Below are 16,616 nucleotides of genomic sequence, written 5' to 3' on the forward strand. Positions count from 1 at the left end.
AAATCAGGCCTAACAAGACAAGGGGAAGCGAAACCAGATACATTAACATCAGACATGGACTTTCAAAATAAAACAGGAAACATGACACAGACTGAACTAAAGACACAGATTCGCACGCACTGCAACAGAGGGAACAGAGACGTGGGACTAGGGCAGACACAGACACTGACTGGACACGGGGATATAGCAACTAAGGATACACAGAGATGCGAACTAGACAAAGGAATACAGCTGACAGGGGAGACAGAGCAACTAGAAAAGACAGAGACATAAACCATCAGACAGAACTCAAAGAAACCAAAGACTAGAAATATAAATAATATAATAAACTCAAAAACCATGGGTCAACGACCCAGGCATCCTAACAGACAGCAGTTTTGGATAATCGCAGAATCATTTCCATGATAAACAGAAACCTCTTCACAACACTCTCCAGGTGGAAGATGTATCTATATCCAAGTCTACCATAAAAACAAGACTGGATTAAAGTAAATACAGAGGATTCACTGCAAGAGGCAAGTCATTCATAAGCCTCAAAGACAGAAAGGCTAGATTGGACTTTGCAAAAAAAAAAAAAAAAAAAAAAAAAAAACATCCAAAAGAGCCAACACAGTTCTGGAAAAACATTCTTTGGAAAGACAAAATGATGATCAACCTCTATGAGAATGATGGCAAGAAAGAAGTATGGAGAAGGTGGGGAATAGCTCATTATCCAAAGTGTACCACATCACTTACGGTGTGTTCACACCGAACGCGATGGACGCGAATAGAGCGTCAGGTTTACATGTAAAGTCAATGGAAAGGCGCGATGACGCGCGATTGCGGGTCCCGCGAAAATTCGGAAGCAGATTTGCGTCGCGAAAACGCCAAAACGCGTGAAACGCGCGTCAGTGTAGCGCGTCTGGCGCGTTTGACTCGCGAATAAAACCACGCGCGTGAGTTTTTGTGTTGCATTTTGTGCATACGCGCGTTTCGCGTCTACCGCTCGAGTTGGAAAAATCTGAACTCCAGCGTCAAATCGCGCCGCGACAACCAATCAGGAGCCTGGTGACGTGGCTGTTACCTAGGTCAAAGGGGCAGATCCAGCCAAAGCCTTTCATACTTCAATGGAGGGGAAGGCTAATCAATGCGGTAGCAAACAACTCGGAGCCGTACGACACCAGCTGCTTTCTGAACCGAGACAGGAATAAAAAGGACCGAGCTTGGAGGAGATATGTGAAGAGATCGGGCAACCTGGTAAGTTCATTCATTTCTCTTTTGAAAGTTTTCACTGACCCGGGGAAGCCGCACAAAAGCTAGCAAGCCACCGCTATTTTCCCACTGACGTACAAATACCGTTCTGCTTTTATGCATGTTGTCATTTAGGAATATATTTTATTGTTTATTAATAAACAGCACACAGTGGTCCCGCTGTTCATCCGTCACTGCTTTGCTTTTTCGCTGATTTTTTTATTGCACAGTACAGCATTGCATTCTGCAGCCTGATTGACAAATCTCCTGCGCTTGCCAAATTTATCACGTTTGGTTTTGATAACCATCGCGTCCAATAGAAAAAACAGCACAAAAACACCCATAACTATGAGCCTCATTCGGAAATAGACACCTGCACCGCGAGGGGAAAAGGCGCACGAAAGTGGCGGGCAGATGAAGACAAACCGCGGCATAATAATACTTTTACGTTTTGCAATCTACAAAGGTTTGCACTTTGAGAATCAATTGTGAGAACTGTGACCAGGGGCTAGTTATTCTGAGAACCCCTGCAATAAATGAGGGACCACTGTCTACTCTACGATTATTATATCCAACCTGTTAACATTTAATACTGTATTGATAGAACGAACTGATTCTGCAGCAGAGCATCCCCAGTCCCTGAGCTCCTGCTGCTATACCCACAGATATGTACAGCAAGCACTGATACCTTTTTAGTCGGTGGGATTCCCTTGTGATCACCTTTACTAAATATCTACAACCAATCTGATTATATCCTGTTATTGTTTTTTTTTTTTTTCAATGTTGAAATTAAAATCTAGTAGCAGCCTTCTCATTTCTTTGTGTTTTGTGCTGTTTTACAGGCCCACAGAGGAGGACGGCTCCGAGGCAGATGAGGGACGGGTCCCAGGACGGTCCATCGGCGGTGGAGCTGGCCATCCTGGAGTCCCTGAAGAGGCCACACCAGTCTCCAATGGAGCATTTCCTCCTCAGCCTTGTTCCTGCTCTGGAGAGCAGCTGGTCCTTTTTATTCCTGTCTCTCTGTAAATTCTTATATTTTATATATTTATGTTTAATGTTTTTCTGTTTGAGACTTTTAATATTATTTCAAATAAATGTTTATAATGACTAATGTCTCAGTTCTACTACACAGCAAATGTTGGCACACGACTTGACACATGTAGAATTTATTTCATATTATACTAATGACAAAATATACTGATACAGTGGGATGCAGAAGTTTGGGCAACCTTGTTAATAGACATTATTTTCCTGTATAAATCGTTGGTTGTTACAATAAAAAATGTCAGTTAAATATCATACAGGAGACACACACAGTGATATTTGAGAAGTGAAAAGAAGTTTACTGGATTTACAGAAAGTGTGCAATAATTGTTTAAACAAAATCAAGCAGGTGCATCAATTTGGGCACCACAAAAAAGAAATGAAATGAATATTTAGTGTATATCAATGTGTGTGTCTCCTATATGATATATGGGGTGCCTTTGTCTGGACGTGCTTCCCATCCAGAGCTGCACAGCACAGAGGGAAGTTCCAGCGCTCCTGGAATCCCTCTGTGATGGACCGCCAGTCTCCAGGTGAAGGCACAGCCATGAAGTCGTCCACTAGACAGTCCCAGATGGACGTCGCTGCCTGGGGGGGTGATCTGGCTCACCGTGGACACACCGACTCTGAAACTGAACGCGATGGTCCTGAAGGAGTCCCCGGTGACAAGGAACCTGGACAAAATTGTTCAAAATTAGTATTATGTGTACTGCAGTTACAAAATACATTATTCAAATTCCAAAATACTTTTGTGATGTCAGATATAAATCACAAAACTTAAATCTTACATAAAACATTTTGTAATTATAAGGATAATTACAAAATGTATATTAGATAATATCTAAAACAGTTGTGTTTTGTTTTAACTTTAACATATCATAATTTGATTGGTAGCAACTTTTGCCACTACAGTGAGCCAATCACTCATAATTCCTAAACATGTCAATCAGGTAGGAATGAAGTAAGACATTAATAGAAATAAAGAGTTGTGTGTTGACATGTAGCCCTTTCCTTGCTTAAATCATTAATATTTTTGAAAAATTAATCTGTGATAAGACAGCTTATCAAGATAGAACCATGTAACTAAAGATGAACCAAACTGTTCAGTTTTATCTAACTCTGTTTTAATAAAGGCTGTGACCCATGCTATAGAGTCTGACAGCTGCAGGGATTATATACAAATATTCAACTATCCCAGAATTAAACCAGGTCTAAATAAAAAGGAGTGAGTATCACTACAAGGTTAACTCAGTGGTCCTAATGCTACAGTTTGATATCAGCAAACACCGAGCGCATACATTGATGTGACACCACAGCCATGTGTTACACACTGAAGGACGACAGGGTTCATTCAGGTGCACATGAAGATTTATTGCGCTGAAACACAGCAAAACAATTCAGTGTTACTGGCGGCTTCCATTGTAATAACTGGCCTGCGTTACTTTTGTGGCATTACGTGTAATGGCCACGTATTAATCAGCCCTTAACACACAGAGAAAATGACCAGTAACAATAGACAACATAACATGTACTGGCTGGTCTATCTCCTATAACTTTAACTGAAACCAGCTAATAGTTTCCTTTCACCTTACTGATGGGACAACACGGTTACAGAGATTAATGCAGGAGGCTAACATGACTTAGCTAACGCACAAATGTTACTAGCCTTACCCACAGATAACGTGAAACAACTCCCTTATTCACTCACATTAAACACCATATAAACAAGAATTACACTCCAAACATGTTAAATAAGCATCAACTTTACATAAATGTATGTAGTTCTCGTATATTGCTCTCACCTGAAACACAGCAAAACAATTCAGTGTTACTGGTATGGAACGCCAGGACTGCCATAATGAATTAATTAAATACACCATTAAATAATTAATTAAATGTGGCAATAATTAATTAAAATTGGAATTAATTAATTAAATAAATAGTTATGACACATGTAATTAATTAATTATTGACACATTTAATTAATTATTTATGTATTTCACATTTTAATTAATTATTGACACATGTAATTAATTAATTATTGACACATTTAATTAATTATTTATGTATTTCACATTTTAATTAATTATTGACACATTTAATTAATTATTGACACATTTAATTAATTATTTAATGATATATTTATTTATTTCATTTTGGCAGTCCTGACGCCTGGCTCTCGTCATGAAATAATTTTATCTGTCAGCCTCACCCATCAAACTCAGGGGGCGGGGTTAACGCTGCCCATGCAGCTTCTCTAACATTTGATTGGTTGCCGTGCAAAGTAAGTCAAAACAGGTCGATCCTAGAAAATCGATTGCTTGTGTAGACTTGGGGCAGCCAGTTATCCCAGAATGCAGATCAAATCACAAGCAGCAATGGTGGTGGTGTAGTTTTAAAATACCCCGTTTTTCTGTCACCAGCTACACTTTTAACAGTGTTTTAGCCGCGAATGTCGCGACGTATGTCTGGTCAGGTTGTCAACATAGAACATGTTTGCAAAAGTGCTCAGATGTTTTCAGAGATTTCACTAGCTCTGCTAACAGTTAGCATGCAGAGTGCACCGAGGGGGTTACGTTAACCGGTTTGTTTACATATTCCACTCTCCGTGTTCCACATGTTGCATTCGCAGATTCTCATTTTCACCGAACGATCGTCTCTTTCCGCCTGGTCTTGTGTCTCTGTGCTTCTGTAACATAAAGAACGAGCTGACATTTTTCTCACGAAACCAGCGATCAGCTCAGCAGACCCTCAGTTTACCTGCATGCATCCTCCTCCTCATCTGTCAGCTGTTTAACACCTGCTGCTAATTCAAGAAACACGCCTAGTTACCTGGTGATAGTCACAGTTTAACTGGGCAGCCGGTGCTCGATATAACGCAATGTCAGCGCATTTTTCTGCACAAGATAAGTAAATATAGTGTTTTCCCTGAGCGCAGAGCTGCTGGAGCTCGTTTCCTTACAGAGCACTTTATAGGCGAACAGCTTTATCAGCGGCTGATGTCCAATCACCGGCACACAGCTTTCAAACCTCAGCTGAGTTTTAGCTCTCAGTGGTTAAACGCTGGACTTCATTCACTCAGGTTCTGTCTGTCGGGTCACGTTTACTTCGCTGTTTTATTTACAACTGAGCAAATCGGTTTGGCTGAGGTTAAAGTTACGTTTCATAACTGCATAGTTTCACAGACGTTTAATGGTTCACTGGCACATGTGTTAGACTGAACTATCATCTAAATATCATCTGTTTTTTAATAGTTATTCAACTGTATTCTAAGCACCAGCTGTCTGTTAGAATGTGATTTTTTTTCTCTCTCTGTTGGCAGAGGTATAAAAATGCGCAGGAAAATCTGACATGCATGGCGAACTTCACCGACGATATTTAGGGAGGAATAAACACACATCAAACATAAATGAACCATTTGTCTGTCTCCATAATTGAGAGAATTTTCTCTTCTTATGTCAACACTCTCTCTCTTTTTTTTTTCTTTTTTTTTGCTTTTTCGGTCATGTTATGTTTACCTGTCAAAGGCTTGTTACAAACTATGAAACACATTGTGCAGACTTCTGGATGTTAGAAGAAAACTAATACTGCTCATGAATGAGACTAAAGGCAGGAAGGTGTCCTTTAAAACTAAACATGTTAATAGGACCTCCCTGTTTATATCATAGTTTATGATATAGCACGTGTATTTCAGTAATAGCCTGCTGAGGCCACTATACGTGCTGGCCTCATATCAAATGTGAAGGCAGACTGAATCTATGTTTGACGTTTGTTTATATCTAATCTTCCTTTTCAAACATTTAAACAGCAGCGAGTCTGCAGCTGAGGGAATACAAATTCAAATTGTCGGAACAGGTTTGCTCGTTTCTTGGATTCATTTGGTGATTTATTAAATGTATAACTGTTATTCTAATCTGCTGCTGAGTCTCTTACACTTTTCTTTATGCTGTATATTTTCATGTCTCTGGAATAGTTGGAAGTTAGATAGTCAGCTGGGAAACTTTGTGTTAACTCATGGAGCTGAGGATATCGTGGATATGCTGACCTCGCTGCGTGGTGTACAGAGCGAGGTCAGCATGATTAATATTCACAATAAAAATATTAGCCGAACATCATGAAGTCTGTATGTGTTTCATAGTGTCGAACAACCTTTGTACAGTTAAAGCCAGCAGTTACTACATGACGGAAACACCAACGTTATCTCTTTTATGTGTTTATACACAGGTCACGCTGATTACTGAACAAAAACCCAAAGATCAGATGTTAAACAGATTTATTTGCTCTCTCTCCTCCTTAAACATGTTTTTAATGTTAGTTATAATTCAGAATTGGCGACTGAAACACGTAGGACACATAAGAACATCAGGAAATAAAACATCGATAAATATAACCTCAGTAAAAGAAGTCAGCGGGGGTTACTACAGCTGTGTACCGGGGCCTGCGCTTTGTCGGTGGGATTGCTTGCGAGGCGAGCGGGTCTATCCCACGCTTTGCCGTGAGACTGGGCAGACATCTCCGAAATCATCGAAACACTTTTGCAAAGAGGCTGTATCTTGACAAACCGACCAGACACATGAAGATTAAACCACTACATTCTCGGCTAAAAAAATATTAAAACGGTATTTGGTAACACACAAACAGGGTTTTTCAAAGCTCAGTTCTGTTAGCTTCCACATGCCGGTTGTTGTGTGCTAGAAACAATGGCCACCAGGCCAAAGCAATGGTTTTGACTCGATCAGCGTTAACCCCGCCCCCTGAGTTTGATGGGTGAGGCTGACAGATAAAATTATTTCATGATGAGAGCCAGGCGTCAGGACTGCCAAAATGAAATAAATAAATATATCATTAAATAATTAATTAAATGTGTCAATAATTAATGAAATGTGTCAATAATTAATTAAAATGTGAAATACATAAATAATTAATTAAATGTGTCAATAATTAATTAATTAAATGTGTCAATAATTAATTAAAATGTGAAATACATAAATAATTAATTAAATGTGTCAATAATTAATTAATTACATGTGTCATAACTATTTATTTAATTAATTAATTCCAATTTTAATTAATTATTGCCACATTTAATTAATTATTTAATGGTGTATTTAATTAATTCATTATGGCAGTCCTGGCGTTCCATAACTGGCGGCTTCCATTGTAATAACTGGCCTGCGTTACTTTTGTGAAGGATTATTTTGCCAGTTACTCGTTTGGCTGAGCCGCCACTGCCACCTACTGGCGAAACTAAATATCGCCCTAACATCACATCAGGTGGGAGCAAATGAGCTTTTCGCTCTGTGTTATGATGCAAACTATTGTCACAACAAATAGCAAAAAATGATGATGGGGGGTGGGCACGAACACATAAGGAACACATCTGAGACTTGTTCTTAATGCGCAAAATACTCAGGGCGCCACACATGCTATCATTCAAACACTGATAACAGCATAAATCGAATTAAATCGGGGCTTGATGAGAGCTTCTGAGTATCACTAGAAATATTATAGTCATCTCTGTACCACAGTTTGCTTTCAGTAAACACCGACAGCATTCACTGTTAGCATAGCACATCCATGTTAGCAGTGTATAACTGGATGGATTAGCATATTAGCACAGATATCAATAAAGGACTACCGTATTAAATAGTTTTACTAACCTCAGGCAGACGGACAGGCGCTCTGCAGGTGGGATTGAGCGTCTGTAGTTGGTGTCTAGGCGGGCAATGCTGGGACCGACGAGGGAAAGCAGGTCCTCAAACTGGCCGACGGTGATAGCGCTGGAATCGGCCGTCATCCAGGCGCAGCTCCTGGAGCAAGTGGTGAAACTCACCAAACTGCTCATGCCTCTGGAGGACCTGATGGACCCAGGTACGGCGAGGACGTCTTTTACGCTGCTGCTCTGCTCTCCACAGTACATAGAGAAGGGAGACTCTCTCTTCAAGCGCTAGCTCGATAGCTGCCATCTTGCAAAGATACCGGTCTGGCACAACTCCCTCCCACATTCCTCCCACATTTCCGGTTCACGCGCGTCAAAATATGATATTTTGACGCGCGATGGATTTTTCTTGGACACGCGTTGAGACGCGAATGTACACGCGTCAAATTAGGGGCGTTTGGGGCGTTTTATTCGCGTCCATCGCGTTCGGTGTGAACACACCGTTATAAACCACAAATAAACTGCAACTGAAAGCTGCTGCAGTAAAGCCTGGCAGAGCATTAAAAAGGAGGAAACCCAGCATCTGGTGATGTCCATGAGTTCAGGACTTCATGCTGTCATTGTCAACAAAGGATGTTCAAGCAAGTATTAGTAATGAGCATTTTAGTTTCAATTATTTAATTTATCTGATTACTTTTGAGCCCATTAAATGAAGGGATTGTGTTAATAATCACTTTAGTTCCTTACACTTTTATCCAGTCTTTTTGTTCAGCCCACTGAGCTGTAAGTCTACATTTCAACTGCATCTGAGTTAGTTTTAATTTAATATTCATTGTCGTAGTGTGTAGAGCCACAATTAGAAAAAAGTTATGTCCAAATATTTATGGAACTAACTGTACACATTTACACCCTAAACTGATCTCTTGATTTGAAACATTGGCCTTGCTTGCAGCACTGTAACAGCATATGTGTAACAGAAAGAAATTATATTGTTTGCTTTCACTCATTAACTATGAGTGACAGTAAACATAAAAATTAGTCCACTGGAAAAGCCATCCTAGTGACTGCATTACCCAGCTAGCTTGTTTGTACTTAAGGGTATTTCAAATAAGCCATAGCTTCTTAGCCTACAACACCCACTTACTCAGTCCAGCAGTTGTGTAAGTGGAACTGCAAAAACTTCCCTTTCTTTTCCAAGTGGATCCAGAGACAGTCCTAAACAACTGAGAGACACAATCACAATGCCTGTCCTGTCTGAGCATGCCTGAAGCACCTCACACAGGATATAGGAGGCAGGCTAGGTATGCAGGCAGATTACAGTACATCCTTTCAGGATGGAGGAACATCAGACCTACCCAGAGCCTGAGCCAGGCTGCTTACCCAATCTCCCCTTCCAGAGGCAGTGTTGGGAATCAGAACTTGCCCCTGTCCTTATTTATGTGCATATTTGTCATAATTAAATGTTTTGGATCAAACAACATGTAATATTAGGCAAAGACGACTTGGGGAAATACAAAATGCAGTGTAGTGATGTGTCGGTCGCGAACGAAATGGCCGACTCTTTGAAGTGAACGACGCGAGACGGCTCCTTATTGGGAGCTGTGGTTTTTTTGGGTTTTTTTTTTGCCTGTCCTGTTTGGCTCTTTTGCCATCAGAATTATTGTCTAAAGGCGAAGAAAGATGCCCAATGGATTTACTTTACCAAATGGACCATCCCAGCCTTGTCGTAATGGTCTATTTGATTCACCTTTTATTGTTTATTTTATTTTATTTTCACTTGGTAAATACGGGACAGATTTGACTAGGGAAAAGAAAGGGGAGAAAGAAAGAGGGAAAGAAAAACAGCGGGGATGGGGGATGGGGATAAAGGGCAAAAAACAAAAACCAACAAAATAAGCAGACAAAAAATACATATATCAATCACCTTGATCACCTGTTGAGAAAGAAAAAAGAGAAAACAAGCAGAAGAAAACAAAAGAGCAACATAGTAAACATCATCGTGATGATCTATGTGAATATAACAGTAAATACTAAATATTGAATATTATTGTGCAGCACGTAAGATCGACAGCGCACAGTGTGCTTTGAGGTAGGAGCCAAAAAGGGTGTAGTTTGTGTGTGTGAGCACCCGTGTGTACACCTGTGAGCATGAGCGCGCTTTAATTTAAAAGGTCCCTTCATGTAACTAGAAAGTGCATTTTCTGAAGAAACTGCAGTGTGAATGCTTGAATCTGAATGTATGCATTGAAATGAAATAATTACTGAATTTAAGTTAAAAATTTTGAATGAGATAAAAAAAACCCCGAATTTAACCTGAAAACAAAAGTGCTGAACTGCTAAAAGCTGAAGGTTACACAGAAGAAGAAGTTGGAAAAAAGCTGAAAATGTTTTAATTGTAAATTAGAAAAACCTAAGAAATGAGAAAAGAACATTTAGAGTCAGAAAACATCTGAAAGAATATTAAAAGGTCATATTCTTTGAATCACTGAATGACTAAAATGTGATCCCTCCACTTGGACCCACACAGTTTAAAAAGTTTACATCTCTGAGCTTTGAAAGACAAGATGTTGGAAAAAGAACAACGATGGCGACGTTTTGAGGGTAAAATGATGGCTTTAACACTGTGGACACAGCAGCAGTTGAAAGAGAAGTGTTTAAGATTAATTTTGGCAGAGTGGCAGAGAGAGCTCGTTAAGCAGGCAGGTGTGAGCCTGGTTGCTATAGTGACCGCACCCAATGGCTCCATACACACGGACACAGAGATGCACCTCACTTTTGCTGCTTAAAATGAACAGAAAAGTCAGGCCGAAACAAATCGTTCCCAAATGAAAAGTAAAAGTCGTATTGACAAAATTCTTTCACTGTGAGCGACAGCAATGTCTAGTCTACCAAATTCTCAGTTTTCATGTCTGTGGAGTTTATTATATGGACGTGGTGACAGTGGAAAGACACCATGCTCTTCTGATTTTCAAACGAACCTTCTGAGCCATTTTAACATTAGAGTCTATGGAAGAGTTGGAGGGAGGAGGCTGTGCATTGGTGACATTTATGAAAGAACCATAACACCTAGTACAATAGTAAACACATTGGATGAAAGAGGACAGCCATGGCTACGTTTTGAGGGTAAAATCATACCTGTAGAGCAAATGCTGCGGACACAGCAGCAGTTTTAAAAAAGATTTTAAGATTATTTTTTTTGCTCCTCTCACTCTAGCAGTTGAGCTGCCTCACTCTAGCCCCAACATTCCGTCCCATACACACCCATTATAAACTCTGAAACGGGTGAAAAAACATCATGAAACTTAAACTGGAACTGAAGAAAAAGTATAATAGATATTGAAAAGATAAATGCAAGTTGAATAGTTGAATGTCTTGTCTTCGTTTTAAAGTTTGAATGGTGGCTCTATGTCAATGTATGTGGAAGTAGTAAGAGTTTAAAAATGAGTAAGTTGAATGAGGATTTGAAGGGTCTCCCCATTGAAATACATTATAAATTTTTGTTGAATAAAGTTGAATAAAATTAAAAATATAAATGTTAAAAATATGAAAAATGGAAGCAGTGTTGTCCAAAAGAATAGGAATCTAACGGTGTTGGAATGGTTTTTCTAAGTTGAACGGTTTTGAAGGAGTAGGATTACAAAAAACGTACGGAATACAGAATAAAATATAATAATAACTAGAAAAATTTGCATTTCCTGCGAAAATGCAGTGTGGATGCTTAAAGCTGAAGCTGTATGCAAAAAGTAGCTGAAAAAGCTGAAAAGTTGCAGAAATTGTAAAAACTTTGCAGAAGCAAAAGAAGTTTGCTAAAATGGAATAACTTAGCAGAACTGCAATATCTTAGAGGAAACATAATACTTGGCAGAAATACAATAGCATAGCAGAATTTAGCAGAAATATTGTAACTTACCAGAAACATGATAACTTCTCAAAAATACAAGAATTTAGGAGAAATAGTATAAGATAACAGAAAGAATATATTTAGCCAAAAATACTTAAACATTACAGAAACACTATGATTTAGAAAAATAGTACAACAGAGCAGAAATATTGTGATTTACCAGAGACACTGTGATGAACTATGAATATTGTAATTTTAAATTGAGACTATGTTTTAGCACAAATATTATAATTTGGCAGAAATACTATAATTTAGCAGAAATACTATATTAAGCACAAATCCTATAAAAAGCAGAAATGGTATGATTAAGCACAAATACTACATTTAGTAGAAATACTTTGTTTTAGCACAAATCCCATAAAAAGCAGAAATACTGTACTATGATTTAGTAGAAAAACTATAATTAATCAGAAATACTAAATTTAGCAGAAATACTATATTAAGCACAAATACTATGAAAAGCAGAAATAGTATGATTAAGCATAAATACTACATTTAGCAGAAATACTATATTAAGCACAAATCCTATAAAAGCAGAAATAGTATATTAAGCACAAATCTTATAAAATAGCAGAAACAGTATGATTTAGCACAATAGTAATAAGTTAAACAGAAAAATTGGAAAAGCAAAATGGACAGCTGAAAAAATGCTGAACATGCTGAGGGTCCCTCAAATATACTTGTTAAATGACAAAAATCTGCAAAAAAATTTATTACAGCCACACAATCACAAATATGTACACATGAGGAAACACACATGCACAGAGAGACCCACACACAAGATCCAATTCAGTCAACCAGTCTAAATATATTGAATTTAAATCTTAGAATGAGATCATCCCATTAAAAGCCTTTCTCTCTCTCTCTCTCTCTCTCTCTCTCTCTCTCTCTCTCTGTCACACACACACACACACACACACACACACACACACACACACACACACACACACACACACACACAGGGAGAGAGAAGTAAGTTTCTAGGTCAGCCTGGGAGCTGGTGAATTTGAATCCACCAATCAGAGAGGCTGTGCACTTTTCCCCACCAAAACAGGTGCATCTGTTTACACACGCAGCAGCACAGAGAGACACAGGATTTTTGCAGTCTATTTCTCATAGTGACGACTCCCCTCAAACAAATGACCGTAATTTCCTAACCGTAGGGGCTAGAACGGTCATTCTTACACCGTTTTGTTCAGAAGAGATGGGGGAATCTTCAAGTGTTGACAATTTAATATTAAAATATGAATTTTTAGAGATATATGACATGGATGACTTGTTGACTTAGAAGCCACGAAGGCCCCAATATGCAAATTTGAATGCCTCAGGACACTTATTTGATTGGCTGGGAAACTGTGCAGGCCCTGATTTGAAAATTTGAATGTCTCAGTCCTCACAGAGGATTGGCTGCCTGGGGACCTGGCAGAAATATATAGAAATACTATTATTAAGCATAAATACTACATTTAGTAGAAATACTATGTTTTAGCACAAATATTATAAAAAGAAGAAAAACTATAATTTAGCAGAAATACTATATTAAGCACAAATCCTATAAAAAGCAGAAATACTATAATTTAGCAGAAATACTATGTTAAGCACAAATCCTATAAAAAGCAGAAATACTATAATTTAGCAGAAATACTATGTTAGGCACAAATCCTATAAAAAGCAGAAATACTATAATTTAGCAGAAATACTATATTAGGCATAAATCCTATGAAAAGCAGAAATAGTATGATTTAGCAGAAATACTGTATTTAGCACAAGTACCGAAAAGTACCAGAAATACTATGATTTAGCAGAATAGTAATAACTTATTGAAACACAAATGCACAGAGGGACACACAAACACAGGCTCTAATCCAGTCAACCAGTCTAACTATATTCAATTTAAATCCTACAATGACATGCTGCCAAATAAGGGCAGGGTCCTCTCTCTCCCACTAAACACACACACACACACACACACACACACACACACACACACACACACAGAGGGAGAGAGCTGCCGAATTTAAATCCACCAATCAGAGTGGCTGTTTACGTTTTCCCGCCAAAACAGGTGCATCTTTTTACACACGCAGCAGCACAGAGAGGCACAGGATTATTGCAGCCTATTTCTCATAGTGAGGACTCCCCTCAAACAAATGACCATAATTTCCTAACTGTAGGGGCTAGAGCGGTCATTCTTACACTGTTTTGTTCAGAAGAGATGGGGGAATCTTCCAGTGTTAACAATTTATCATTAAAATGTGAATTTTTAGAGATATATGACATGGATGACTTGTTGACTTAGAAGCCACGAATTCCCCAATATGCAAATATGAATGCCTGAGACCACATATATGATTGGCTGGCTGGGAAGCCGTGCAGGCCCTGATTTGTGGATTTGAATTCCTCAGCCCTCAGATATGATTGGCTGGCTTAGAAGCCATGAAGGCCCCAATATGCAAATTTGAATGCCTCAGGACACATATATGATTGGCTGGGAAGCCGTGCAGGCCCTGATTTGAAAATTTGAATTTCTCAGTCCTCACAGAGGATTGGCTGCCTGGGGACCTGGCAGAAATATATAGAAATACTATTATTAAGCATAAATACTACATTTAGTAGAAATACTATGTTTTAGCACAAATACTATAAAAAGCAGAAATACTATAATTTAGCAGAAATACTATATTAAGCACAAATCCTATAAAAAGCAGAAATAGGATGATTAAGCATAAACACTACATTTAGTAGAAATACTATGTTTGAGCAAAAATCCTATAAAAAGCAGAAATACTATATTAGGCACAAATCCCATAAAAAGCAGAAATAGTATGATTAAGCATAAATACTACATTTAGTAGAAATACTATGTTTTAGCACAAATAGTATAAAAAGCAGAAATATTGTAATTTAGCAGAAATACTATATTAGGCACAAATCTTATAAAATAGCAGAAATAGTATGATTTAGCACAATAGTAATAAGTTAAACAGAAAAATTGGAAAAGCAAAATGGACAGCTGAAAAAATGCTGAACATGCTGAGGGTCCCTCAAATATACTTGTTAAATGAAAAAATCAGCAAAAAAATGCACAGGGAGAGAGAAGTAAGTTTCTAGGTCAGCCTGGGAGCTGCTGAATTTGAATCCACCAATCAGAGAGCCTGTGTACTTTTTCCCGCCAAAACATGTGCCTCTTTTTACACACGCAGCAGAGAGAGGCACAGGATTATTGCAGCCTATTTCTCATAGTGAGGACTCCCCTCAAACAAATGACCATAATTTCCAAACCGTAGGGGCTAGAGCGGTCATTCTTACACCGTTTTGTTCAGAAGAGATGGGGGGATCTTCCAGTGTTTACAATTTATCATTAAAATATGAATTATTAAAGATATTTGACTTGTAATGCACCATAACGGAGTAGAGCGAAGCAAAAACTGCCTTGACTTGCCCTCAAACAACGCTTTCTAACTCGAAATCTATTTGGAGTATCGATATCATTCTTTCACCGTAAGAGACAGCAGGCTTTGGTGAACAATCATGGAAATTTTCAGGTCTCTGTGGAAATCCAACAAAAAGTTATGACGAGAGAAAAAAGTGGTTCATTTCCACAGTTTGAAATCTGAAGAAATCTGAGCGAAGGACGAATTTCCTACCCTCAAACAAGTCCAACTCATTTCAGAACGGTAATAGGTGAGAAAGAAATTCTTGAATTGTGAGCGTCAGGGGTGTCTGAAGATATTCGGGGACAAGCCTCATGTCTTAACTTTGCTTCGTTAAGGAGATATGACGATTCGAATATGCCTCTCATTACAGAAATCCAGCGGTGATTTTGAACAAGCTCTCCATTCACTTTATATGGAGAGTTTTCTGACCTTGTGTTAGTCTGAGGAGATTTGCAAAAATTCTATAAATCCCACAACAATGATGGTGACATTTTCTGAAAGCCAGCAAAAATACCTACGTTTTGATGTATAATTTGTGGAAGTTGAGTGAAAATTGAGCAAGTAGCAGGAAGTTGTTCGGACATGAAGTGAAAATTGCAAAACCTTCAGTGGCACACTGGAAGCCAAGAGCATAGCAACCATAACAACACATGTATTTTGTGAAAAATCACAATTTTGCAACTCAAAACTTTAAGAGGCATAAAAGTAAAACAGTAGAAGATTTGAAAAAGCTGAATCATACCTGAATAGCCAAATAATTTGTGAACATTTTAAAATTTGAATGGTTGTTCTAGGTGAAAATATGAGGAAGTAGTTAAGTTTCAAAAACAGGCAAAATTTAGCAGAATTGCAGAAGTTTCCCATTCATTTCAATGGGACAAATTAAAGGAAAAAAGCTTAATATTTTAAAAAGTATAATAGTTAAAAATAGCAAAAATCGTAGCAGGAATTAGCAAAAATAGCTGAATAGTTTAAAGTTTGAACGGTGAAAATCGGCTGAAAATTGTGGAAGTAGTTTAACGGCGAAAAGTGTACGGAAGCAACTAGAATAAAGTATAAAGAACTAGAAAAATTTGCATTTCCTGTGAAAATGCAGTGTGGATGCTTAAAGCTGAAGCTGTATGCAAAAAGTAGCTGAAAAAGCTGAAAAGTTGCAGAAATTGTAAAAACTTTGCAGAAGCAAAAGAAGTTTGCTAAAATGGAATAACTTAGCAGAACTGCAATATCTTAGAGGAAACATAATACTTGGCAGAAATACAATAGCATAGCAGAATTTAGCAGAAATATTGTAACTTACCAGAAACATGATAACTTCTCAAAAATACAAGAATTTAGGAGAAATAGT

At 38.2% G+C, this 16,616-nt stretch overlaps 1 protein-coding gene across 1 annotated transcript; it reads right to left on the reverse strand.

Annotated features, from left to right (window-relative positions):
• Positions 1–2,380: 2,380 nt before the first annotated feature.
• On the reverse strand, positions 2,381–8,401 carry LOC146649652 (uncharacterized). Its single transcript, XM_085386728.1, has 2 exons — positions 7,935–8,401; positions 2,381–2,948 (listed from the first exon to the last, which is right to left on the reverse strand). The coding sequence occupies exons 1-2, from the start codon at positions 8,192–8,194 to the stop codon at positions 2,693–2,695; spliced, it is 516 nt and encodes a 171-aa protein (XP_085242854.1). The 5' UTR covers positions 8,195–8,401; the 3' UTR covers positions 2,381–2,692.
• Between the last annotated feature and the right edge of the window lie 8,215 nt (positions 8,402–16,616).

This window comes from Rhamphochromis longiceps, linkage group LG17, assembly GCF_057381845.1.
Source record: "Rhamphochromis longiceps isolate RC_006_pf linkage group LG17, R_longiceps_female_GT1.1, whole genome shotgun sequence".
NCBI lineage: Eukaryota > Metazoa > Chordata > Actinopteri > Cichliformes > Cichlidae > Rhamphochromis > Rhamphochromis longiceps.